Source organism: Patiria miniata, unplaced genomic scaffold (assembly GCF_015706575.1).
Source record: "Patiria miniata isolate m_02_andy unplaced genomic scaffold, ASM1570657v1 HiC_scaffold_26, whole genome shotgun sequence".
Taxonomy (NCBI): domain Eukaryota; kingdom Metazoa; phylum Echinodermata; class Asteroidea; order Valvatida; family Asterinidae; genus Patiria; species Patiria miniata.
Genome location: NW_024037065.1, coordinates 9,669,632 through 9,682,050, shown reverse-complemented (window position 1 = coordinate 9,682,050; position 12,419 = coordinate 9,669,632). Strand labels below are relative to the sequence as shown.

At 39.4% G+C, this 12,419-nt stretch overlaps 1 protein-coding gene across 1 annotated transcript; it reads right to left on the bottom strand.

Moving 5' to 3' along the window:
- Positions 1 to 988: 988 nt before the first annotated feature.
- LOC119734076 (monocarboxylate transporter 12-like) lies at positions 989 to 10,919 on the bottom strand. The gene is made up of 4 exons (XM_038207440.1): positions 10,445 to 10,919; positions 8,336 to 8,479; positions 1,645 to 2,475; positions 989 to 1,401 (listed from the first exon to the last, which is right to left on the bottom strand). Exons 1-4 carry the CDS (start codon positions 10,656 to 10,658, stop codon positions 1,295 to 1,297), a joined length of 1,296 nt encoding a protein of 431 aa, XP_038063368.1. The 5' UTR covers positions 10,659 to 10,919; the 3' UTR covers positions 989 to 1,294.
- Positions 10,920 to 12,419: the final 1,500 nt, after the last annotated feature.

Here is a 12,419-nt window from a genome sequence, read left to right as displayed (position 1 = left end):
GAAGAAATATTTGCCACTACGATTGTCCAAATAAGCTGTTTTACATGATAAACAATAAAAAGCGGAATTTACTCCAAGAAAATGAAGAAAACTTTGATATATATTTGTATACACAAAGCTATGGAGACGGTTCTACCTTGAATGACATCACGCTTTGGCTCATGAATATGGAAATTTTCATTAGCATAAAAACTTTGAAACTTAAAATGTTGAAATTTCTCTTTTTTACTGCTTCCGAGGAGGTGGAAACTTCATAGTTACATGGCAAGAAAGCTGTTTTAAATGTATTTAAGTCATATAAATCCTATTACATGTTCCCGTTAACTGGACAGTGTTTCATAAAATAGTTGTCTACCCGACCACTCTGCGTTTGTAACAACAAACGCGAACCTCTAGTTATTTCCCCCCCCCCGTGATGTTGATGCATGTAGGTCTACATCGAGCAAATTAAAACTAATAACCAAATAGATATTTAGTATGATTGAAAGGCTGTGAATGTGACAGATGGCTAGGCGTCTGGCTGCAGATGTTTCCCTCGTAATTGTGGATCTTCATTTGAATGAATTTTGTGCATACAGCATTTTCAAAAAACAGTGTCCAATTTTGGGGTGATGGCTTTGGAAAGAGTGAGGACCCCGTCCCCCCCCCCCCCAGTAGGCGCCAGACTATTCCTAATTTGCATACGTGTTCAAAAAACTTGCACATGCAAATGATCCAATACCAGGGTGAGAGAGCAGGTAGTGGTGGGCGCGTACTGCTCGAGACCCCGGGGACGAGGTTTGCCACGTTTGGACCTTGGTGATAATGTGGCCTATTTTCGAGTAGTATAATAGGGGTGTAAGTGGCGCCACCAACGTCAAAATAGTCCGCCCCAAAAACAAAACCCCAATTTTTTTCTGCGGCCAAAAATTGTGGGCAAAATTTTTTGACAACAATTTTACTTCTTAAAAATTTGAAAAAAAAAATGGGAGGCCCCCCCCCCAAGCCATATCCTGGGTGCGCCACTGCCATGCTGCATTATCATACTCGGATGAATGTTGTTCACACGAGGTATGGCAAGATTGCCACACCCATAGAAATCGCAACAACACCAGACACAGACCAAAAGGCATAAAGCCAGGAAAAGGCATAAAGCCAGGAAAAGGCATAAAGCCAGGATTGCGTGCAACTAATCTTTAATTGATCAAAACACACTTGTTCAATGTACATTATGTCCTTATGATTCTGTTTCAACTCCGATCGACTCACAGTCAATTATGAAATCCTCCAATGGAAAAAACTCTCCAAGGTTCTACTATTGAGAATATCTTAGCATCAGCAAAGGCACCAGTGGTACAGCCTGCACGCTGCCTATCAGTAGAAAGGCTGCTGTGTAACTTCCGGTCAAGTCGTAAACCAAACCTTAAAACAGAGAGAAGGTAAAATTGAAATCGGGAAGTCTCGAAGAATGGTTTGACATTGTTGATCTTTTACGCTATTGCATGGTGTGATGCACATTGCCAGTGATGCCACACAAGTAACACCATGAATTAAAGTGCTTCCTAATAATTATTACTTGTATGTTGAAACTACATACTAGACTACTCCATGCAGTGAAGAAAGTGGCGTAAGGAAACGACACTCATTTATTAGGCTTATACGTACCAGGCAGAAATCCCAAAGCGACTAATAATAGCGTCACCTTTAGCCCGATCCAGCCAAAAGCACCCGCCAATAGCTCGACACCAAGAACCTGCTTGACGAGAACATCCGTCTGGCAGAACAAGACCCCGGCACTGAACAAAATCAGCACCGCTGACGTCATCATTGGCCAATAAGAAGTCAGCAAAGAGGAGGCAAGGTACGAGACGGAACTCATAACGAGGCAAACGGCAACCAGAGTCCACGAGGACATCACTCCGCGGTCGGTGATCGGTCCCTGACTGATTGTACCAAACAGGTTCGCAACGCCCGCGATGGTCACGAAAGACCCCGCCTCCTCCAAAGTGAACCCGTTGGACTGCGCCTGGGACACGAAATACACAATCCACATGAGGTACGCGTAGATATTGCAGCAAGATATGACGGCCACCAACCAGTAGCGCGAATTGAGAAGTAGTCCCACCTCGAAGTTCTTAGAGACGAACTTCCACAGCGAACCACAGTGAGAACGGAGAGTGCTCTCATGTGCTGATGACGAATTAGTGTGTTCGGTCTGGGGGAGCGTTTGGTATGCGTTTGACTGATCGAGCTCAGGCTGCCTCGTTGCTACCATAACGGCGCCACTCGCAACAGAATGCATGGTGATGGCTCCCACTAGTAACATGGTTCCTCTCCAGCCGTAGGTGTCTAAGAAAAGCTGGACCAGGGGCGCGAAGACGATCAGTCCCACGGAGGAGCCGGTCCGTGCGATGCCATTGGCTGTGGCGTAGTTCTTGGTAAAACAGCGTCCGACAGCCTCCTTTGCAACGACATTAGATATACCTATGGCAGTACCTTCAAAGATATAATATAAAAAAAGTATCCCCTACTTGATCTACGTTAATTGCCAAAAACTAGCAACTAATATCTCACATATACAAATGTCTCATTGTAACCCCGATTATGTATATTGCTTTATACATAGTTTTTCCTGCACATTTTGAAACTTAATTTTGAAACTTAGTTTGCTTTTCATAATAAATAATTATAGGCCTACTTATTTCTTGCTTGAAATGGAAAATACGCAATTTCATTTGCCTGTGTATACCCTATTTCTTTCAGTTGTTGACGCATAAAATTGTCAACGAACTAAATAAATATTGAAAAAGATTACAATTTTGCATAGTAATTGTTACATGAAAAATGCTTATTTAAGGTTTAAAGACCTACGTTACACGGAGACTAACAGACACAAAAAAGTAAATATGTAGAAATGAACAGATGAAAACGTAAAAATACGGAAGATGGCCTACAATTATGAGATGAATTTGAATGAAATTTATATAACATTGATTGCAAAATGACGGAATCGATTCATCTATTGCACGTTCAGCAATAATTGCAGACGACGAAATTGAATTGTCTTTCACGAAAAAGTATGGCGAAAATGAGCGACCAAAGACGAAATTGAAAATGATGTATGCAGGATCATGAATTTTCAAGACGAAATTGAGGTCATTACAGAACCGAGCCCAATCTAACTAATGCATTTTGGGGGTAATTAGCGCCTCTGCGCTCTTATCTGAGATTAAGTAGGTATCCGTTACACTGAGTGGAGCCCAGGACTTACCGACATTATTGCCACTTCAGGAGTGGTTATTATTAGTTACGCAACACACAATACGCCGCACACAAACCCTTTACACCCCCGTGGTCAGCATTATGCCCGTGTGAAGCAATTATTAAGATGTTCATCTAAACTTGAAGGTTCAACAGCATGCTAGCTCTGCGTTATATACTTCGTACACAACTGACGACTGGGATTTGATGTATCATTGTCACGTTAGGTATACAATTTCCTTAAAACAAATGGATACAACAAAATTGATAAGAAACATTAAAAAATAATTACACGAAAAGTTCATTTCAGCTGATGTCGTAGATTCTCTTGTATTTTGCACTGAATCACACACTCAATGCATTTATTGACAACTTCCTATAATAAGGGAATAAATGTGTGCTCCGGAGGTTTTTATCACTAGAGTCTGGGTGCTGATAATTACCCGAGCCGGAGGCGAGGGTAATGAAGCGGTATTAAACAGAGTGATAAATACCGACCGAGCACATATTTATTCCCATTCATAAATACCTTATCCGTAAAAAAAAATCAAATAATTCGTTCAAAAAATCCCGATTTTGTTCAACAAGTTCACTTCATGCTTTTTGAAACATCCCTCTAGCAAAATAATGGAGTGTTCAGCTGGCGAGTAAGATGTAAACAACCCTTTTATGGAGATTGACGCGCGCGTAACATGTTCTGCGCGATGTCACGCAGAACGCACCTGGGGCGTTGCGTTTTGAATTTAGAACTATAAAATTCTGACTCGCTTGTAGTGTTGCGCATGCCTACGTGAGGATTGTGAACGTTCAACCAATGAAACGGTAAGAGGCACTGGATTTTTAGGAGTCCACATTTTATTGTGACACTGGAAAAGTGTTTAAGACCAGCTTGCCATGTCTTTAACCTTTATCATCCGTTTAAGACCGGCCACGTGACGGACTCTCGACCAATAGGAATAGCTAAACTGTCTGAGGTATTTATGAATGTGATTTATTGAGGTACTGATATGCCAATGAACATAAAAGTGTGAAATACAAATACTGTACAAAAATGAAAAAGCACGGTACACGCATGGGTCTAGTATACCCAATCTAGGTAAAGCATGATACATCAAGCAATCAGTTCAGACCCCACATGATTAAACTTGTGACAAACTTGCACTGCCGCTGGAACAAACTTTTGCCATGGGGTGCTGGAATAAAGGACGGACAAAATTAATGCGAAAGCGGAGCGCAAAGCCCTTACGTCGTGGCTTAATTTGGAATATAGATGCTCTGTGGTGCAATCTGGGGGTGATTCCTGGCCACTTTCATTTGACTTTGCTAGCAAACGTTTTTTTGAGATTATGAAGACAATTTAATTCATTATTTTGTTTAGAATATACTGTCGCTCTTAAAACGTTTAACTGTACTGAAAAGTGGAGAACGCTGTATTTTTATCTCCATTATTGGTTCCATTTCATTCTGGAAAAAGAATTGTATCGTTATGCAAGACATCGCATGTAAATATTATTGTTGCAAGGCTGCTTTCTTACATTTAGTACATTCCTTCGTGTATGTTTTGTTTTATTACGGCGTGGGGCCACAGGGCCAGGGGCTGCTTTAGTTCTATCTCACCAAACAATGTAGCCCTCGATGTATGCATTGTTATTTGTTTGTTACAGAGAATGGCAAATATAAAAGACTAAAAGACCGAATGCATCTTTATGTTTATGCTCGGTAGATAGCAAGTTTGGGGCTAGGCAAGGATTTATCGGTCTACTGAGATTTTATGAGGAAAAAGTTGCAGAGGATGATGAATAGCTTTTTTATGGCAGGGATTTATCGGTCTACTGAGATTTTATGAGAAAAAAACTTGCAGAGGTAAAACATGAATAGCTTTTTTTTTAAAACGAAACTACACTGGAATTGTAGCATGACTATAGTTTCAATAAAAGCCCGTCCCACTCCTTTTAGGTTGGGGTTGTGTCACGGTGAACCTTGCTATTTGTTAATCTTGAGTACAAAATGCTAGCAACGTCAATGAAACTTTTAAATGAAAAGAAAAACCTTCAGGGGCAAGGTTTAAACATTTGCCCCTATTAAAAGATCGAATGAAAAAAATCCTGGCAAGCATAAACAACTTTGCCACCATCGTCATGGCCGAGGTTATTGCTTCTGGGTCAAAGCTTCCATCATGGCGGAAATATCATAGATATGTCATAATTTTGGATACCTTGAGAAGAAATATCGATTCTGCACTGCCTGAAGATTTAGAAAATACCTCCTCTTGATATTTTACAGTGTTGAGCTAGACTTTCGAAGCGCCGCGCTTAGCCGCGGCAAAACTAGAAACGAACAAAACGAAGGAGATATTTGTAGAGCAAGCATAATGTATAGCGTAGCGGCGCAATTTCATCGTCGCGTAGAACACTGCTGGCTGGAACACATTTTTGCCTAGGAGAAGGGGGTGCTGAAGCATATTCCAGCACCCCAATCTAAAAAGTTGGGGGTGCTGCAGCATCCACAGCACCCCCGTTCCCGGGGGCTTGAAACTTGACTGTTATTATTCAGAAACTTAGACCATGCTTCCAGAAGAAGCATTAGGCTATGCCCATACGGAAGATTATGGAAAACAACATGGTCAGTAAAAACCATTGGCCAGAGGTTTTTTTATGGAAGTCGGCCTAGTGGCCCAAGTGCCATTTTGTTACATATTTTCAGAAGCTGTCAAAGAAACAGAAAATAAGTAGGAGAAAAACACCTTCCTTCATATTACTGTTCCACAAAATTGAGCTTAAATACATAAACTATTTGTTATTCAAAAACAGCTTCATCGTGTGTACTTAACGAAAAGTTAAAACCACAAACGTGCGACTGCAAGGCGAAATAACTTTTGACGTTTTAAGAAAACCCCGAACTGATGACTAATAAACACATAAATCTCATATTGGGTATAAACTTCTCTAAGTCATAGATGCAATTTGTATAATTATATGTTTGAGTACTATTAGGCTGACATTACAGTGCTTTTTAATCGGTTTTTTTTGTTGTTGCGAAGACTATTGTTTTGTACTGCGGAAAAGAAATTGTATGAATGTTCAATCAACCAACCAAGAGATAATGAACTGACTTGTATGGGTTGTTAGTTTTTCGTTGACTGAATTGAGTGGCGATTACTTGAGTACAAAATGAGTACAAAAATTGTTTTGAGTACACCTACTTCTGAATATTCAAAACACTCTGTAAAAAGGATGACATATCACCAAACTATTGGATATTTGTCCAGATTTTATTTGAACATAGGCCCTGTGAAGTGTTGCATATTTCCAGAGTGATTCAGTCATCAGATTTCTTTTGAAAAATAAATTAGAGCTTACTTTGATCATAGCTCAATGCTTTGATTTACCTTCCCACTATAAGGGGAGAAATTCTGTTGACAATTTAAAGCTTATTTTAATCGGCGCTCTTCATAAGGGGCGGATTTAAAATGTTGACAATTTAGAGCTTAATTACTTTGATTCGCCCTCTCAACAAAGGGACGGATTTCAATTTAACGTTGAGAGCTGACTTTGATTCGCCCTCTCAATATTAGGGTCGATTTCTGTTGCCAATTTAGAGCACTCTTTGATTCACCCTCTCAATAATAAGGTGCGGATTTCTGTGGACAACTTAGAGGTTAAACTCACCGTCCCAGTTAAGGTGGCGGATTTCTGATGACAATTAAACTGAGGAGTAATTACTTTGATTCGCCCTCCAAAAATTGGGGGCGGATTTTTAAAGTTAGGGGGCCTATATTGATTCGCATTCCCAATAAGGGTGCACATTTCTGTTGACAATATAAAGCTCATTTTGACCCCCCCCCCCCAATTTAAAAGTTAAACATATTCAGAAACAAAATCCTTTAAAGACCCATCTTAAAAACAAGAAAAAAAGATTTTATAAATCGTATTGTTTGGCTAACCAGGATTGTAAATAAAGACATTGTATACTACAGTTGTTGGCAGTTGTTGGAACAAGTATTCTGAGTCAATTTCTTTGTTGTTCCAAACAGTCAGAATACACAATAAATTGTCTTTTTGTGTGTGTGATGAAACAGGTTTTAGGGTCATTGCGTTAAAATGTTGATATTCTCTGAACGGATTGAGCAAATTCAGTATTTTTTCATCTAACAATAGCTTATGAAATTGGCTTTCCAGTCATTATTATTTTGGTACTACATATTGTTTTAAATATGAAATTTATTTTGGGGGGTTTGCCTCCGCCTTTTTTTTTACTCACCCATTAATAGCATTTGGTTGGCCAATTATAAAGTGTTCAGACAAGCCTACGCGAAAAGTAATCCCAAGGTTCATATAATTTCACGTCAAAGTCGTCTCGATCTTGATTATATTGTCCTAACCAATGCTAACCATGATCGCTATCCTTGCTCCAAGCATCCAAGAATGCTCCAAGTAAAATTGTTCCGTGCTCTATGCTTCAGCCACCTGAATCACACAGCTGCATTGTACATACACAATGTACATGCTATCCTACAATCTAGCTCCATGATAATAGCATCATATGGATGGTCACACACTGGCATGGGTAACGCCTATACTGACCACGGCCTGCAAGTCACTGCTCTTAGCTAGTGGATCAGTTACAACTGACCAAAAGTAGGCTCTTATCAGTCTAAACATGCTAAAACATCAGGTAATCCGCTGCAGGGTCTGCATGCTTCATTAGGCTTGAACCTCAGAAACTGAGGTTTGAGAAAATGCATTAGATTGGGCTCAGTTCTGTAATGGTAGCGAAAATGAAACGCGTGTTCAGAGCGATTCTCAATTTCAGACGAAAATGATTGACCGATTTTCAGAAGTGATTGAACATTTTAGGAAATTGGCCGGGAAAACCTGTATTAAACAAATTCGATGGAAATATTATTTAACATTTTAATTAACATTAGATTTATAAGCTCCATGATGACTGGAAAGAAGCTGGAGTATCTCTGCGAATCTGTTTGCTACTAGAATCTGTTTGCTACGAGTGTTAAATTAATCGGGAAAACCGATACATTTCATGTGGAAATTCAATGAAGTTGAAATCGTTGTTTTTCAATGTTTTTTAATACAACCTGCCAGTAACGTGTACAGCAACGCCAGTTGCAGAGAGTTCTCGACGAACGATCCGGCAATGGCCGCTGCACTCATCATCACGCCACACGTCATCATGACGTAACCAGCCCCAAAGCGCCTGCTCACTAATCCTCCGAAAGGAGCTGTGGAGACGTAAAATATTTGATTTTGAGTTGATCAAAGGATGGAACATCCTTGTTTCTAGATGCGAATGAAGTTGGATAACAATTAAGTAGGATAACAATTGAGTAGGATACCATACAGTGAAAATTCTGTTCGGCTATGTTGCGTTTTGGGCACAATGATGATGTCTGTAGTAAATTAAGAGTAATATAATCAACTTGTCATGATAGTAAATCATGTTCTGACCAGACCACCGAAGAAATAATAATGATCGTGCAGTTTATTTTCCGCACGTATATCAGTTCACACAATGTCAACATTTATGTGTATTTGATTTTAAAATAATGACTGTGAAATAGAATGAAAATGGTATTGCTGAAGGGACCCATTTGAAACCGATGCATGGAGAAAATTAAAATCCTAATTATATTTTGAAAGTATCATATTCACATGTAGTCTGGGTTGCATTACAACCAACAATTATTACATTTAGATAGTGGCTTACAGTCATGCATTCATTCATTCATTCATTCTTCATTATTTTTACCACATCTCTTTCATTAAGTGACGAGGCATCAATACATACATGTAGTTTTGGGTATTATAAAGTTCGAGCTTGTTTTACAAAATATATTTATATACACTTTGGGCGCATTATTTTCTAATTAGAGATGGTGGAAGGGGATCCCCAAAAAGCGGAGCTTGTCGAGTAGGGATCCCCTTTAACATGGATTAATACAAACATTTAATGAAAAACAAATGAAAAACAATTGAACGTATACATTTTAAATTGTACATAACACACGGAAAAACATAATATTGCTGATCAGAAAAAAAGAAATACAGAGTAGTAACCCAGTAAGAAGATTAATCTGAGCTATTATAATTTGATAGTAAATTCGATTTAAGTTTGGATTTAAATAATGGAAGGCTACGAGTGCCCTGGAGTGATTTATGTAAGGACTTCCAGTACTTAGGGCCTTCATGCCTAATTGTCTTTTTGTAAACAGTTGTTCTTGCAAATGAAAAGTGAAATTATCTACGTTGTCGGGTAAAATGGTGATGTATAGTTTCGTTTCTGCAGAACATTTGTGCAATGGGATTTGGAAGTAAATTATTGTTCAAACGATGCCTGAAGGCTCCAAGCTGAAGTGAATAAATGTCATTGACCTTGAGTGTTTTATGTTTACAGAAAAGAGGATTTGAATGTTCTAGTCTGTCGACAGAATTAATAACTCTCAATGCCCGTTTTTGTAGGTTAAGAAAACTATTCAAATAACTAGCTGCACAATTCCCCCATGCTAGGATACCATAGTTCAAATAAGGCAAAATCAATGTATTATACAGCATAAACAGTACTTCCTGTGGGAAAAAGGCTTTGAGCTTACTAATGACACCTATATTTCTAGAGATAATAGAACAAATGTTGTTAACTTGAATTTTCCAAGAGAGAGTAGGATCAATATGTAATCCCAAAAATTTTACACAATCAGAATAGGGCAATTTTATGTTATCGATATATATATCAGGTAAATGGAACATGTTTTAGCGGAAAATAGCATGCAGGTTGTTTTCTTGATATTAAGGGATAATTTGTTTGCTTTAAACCATTCAGAAATTTTAAGTAATTCTTGGTTAACTAAATCAGCAAGTACATCAATGTTGTTATGACTAAGAAATAACTTACTGTCATCAGCAAACATAATGAAGGAAAATAGATCTGATGATTTGTTAAAATCATAAATAGAGAACAGTAAAGGTCCAAGTATTGATCCGTGAGGAACTCCATGGGATATTTGTTTAAGAGATAATGTAATTGATATGATGAGTAATTGATATACGCATGAGTAATTGATATACGCATGAAAACGCTCAGTCAATTGTAATACAGTACAACACCCATGCATGCGCTTCTTCGCAACGCCATAAATATAATACACACAGTTGAATTAAATTGCAGTTTAGAAAAATACTGTCAGTGTTACCTACTAATCCACTTGTTGCGGTTGTCAGTGACGCTATCCAGCCGATAATCCACATTTGGGAGGTCAGTTGGATTTGCAAAATCGGCAGCATTATCCCGAGACCTTTGGTAATGCCGGTCACCATGAGGTTTCTGGTCCAGAGCGCGAGGACCGCTACCCAGCCGGGCCTTCCGCCATCCGGCCCCTCCAGACTGTTGCTCACCACCCCGCTCATAGTCCAGGGACTATTTTGGTGAAGGAACAGTGTGCGCGGTGGTTGACTTTCTTGCTCAAAGGTTTTAGAAGGGGTACCGGGTGGGCATGGACATGATATATACCTAACACATCTCGCAGTTACGTGACACCGCCATCACGTGAATATTATGTATGGAAATAACTTATGAGTGAGATAGTCCTACATCTAAATTGCCATGGGATATTCAATAAGGTTGCAGACCAGTAAATAGGCCCCAAATTGCCTACGCCGGCCAGATCACGATTTGCATGCCCTCAAAATCTTCAGTATTTGAGAGCACTGTGGGCCATGAACTTGAGGGTTTGTTAAAAATATGGGTGGAAGTCGTGCACAGGACTGGGAGCTTGCAGTTGTGTGTAATTTGGATAAATTGGGACCCTAAAAGCGCTCTATTTTGCATTGGAGTGTAGCCATCGTTTTTCAAAATGGCGATGGGCTTCAGGACTATTTTTTAGGGGTGATCATCTTTGGATGGAAATTTCTCCTAAAAGTCATCAGTTGACCCCCCAAAAATTGAAAAGAAAATGAAAAATGATGAAATAAGCTTTAATTTGATGTGTGTCTTGAACACCTTGGAGAGTTGTAGGTATGTTTCCCAAATTTCCGAAGTGGGAGCATTATCATTGGGGTCTATGGAAGTTCATTTACTGGTCTGCTACCCTAAGATTAATCAGGAATAGTTAGAATCTTTTGGCCTGGGAACCAGACTACGAAAAATGTTGATTATATTTTCCCCCGTGATGTTGATGCATGTAGGTCTACATCGAGCTAATTAACATTAATAAACGAATAGATAATTAGTATGATTTAAAGGCTGTGAAGGTGACAGATGGCTAGGCGTCTGGATGCAGATGTTTCCCTCGTAATTGTGGATCTTTGTTTGAATGAATTTTGTGCATACTGGATTTAAAAAAACCAGTGCCCCATTTTGGGGCGATGGCTTCGGAGAGAGTGAGGGCCCCGTCTCCGCCCCCCCCCAAAGAAATCCCTCGAGTTCGAGTCCGAAAGGGAGGCTTTTTAAAAGGTTACGAAAATTAAGAGAAATTGAAGATCAAGATGCCTCAAAGTTTTATACGCGACCGATAGGCATTCGGGCTATTTCGCAAACATGTATTATCTTCAAATCAGCAACGGCTTGTTTCATACACTTTTTTTCAAAACAAATACAGGCAAGAGTACGGAAACACTCAACATCCTAGTAATCTATCGATGATGATCTACCACTGGGATATATATACGAATGAGTTGTTATGGGCATGGTGTATTTTCATATATGGCAGACAAACGTCGCCTGCACCGTAGTGCAAACTTGCGATGCGCTTGGCAGCAATAGGATCTTCTAGACGAAATTATATAGGGCCTTATGCTAAGGCCAGATTAAAAATACAATACATTCAATGATGAGGATGAGATTGCAAGTGATGATAATGCATTCCAGTCCTTGAAGGTTGGAGGGGGACAATATTTCCTAAGAAGGCTTAGGATTAATCACGACTTTTGACGATATTGTTTTCGGTGTATTCGTTCAAGTGCAATTCTTGTGTGTTGGTCCCATGCTGCAGTGTCGCACCCAAGGGGGGGGGGGGGTCGGGGGGCTTGAGCCCCCCCCCCCAAAAAAAAGGTTGTAAATTTTTAATTTTTTTTCGATTTGTATTTTTTTCCTTTTAGTCCCACTATTCAACTTAGTCCCCAGTGCTTACTTTATTTCCAGCCTCGTTTCCAATAGTGGGCCCTGGATAG

Coding starts and splice junctions, on each gene's coding strand:
- LOC119734076 (XM_038207440.1), bottom strand. CDS start 10,658: ATGAGCGGGGTGGTGAGCAACAGTCTGGAGGGGCCGGATGGCGGAAGG. Junction 8,480..10,444: donor CGCAACAAGTGGATTAGTAG/GTAACACTGACA, acceptor ACGTCTCCACAG/CTCCTTTCGGAGGATTAGTG. Junction 1,402..1,644: donor CGCTTTGGGATTTCTGCCTG/GTACGTATAAGC, acceptor CTCTGTTTTAAG/GTTTGGTTTACGACTTGACC.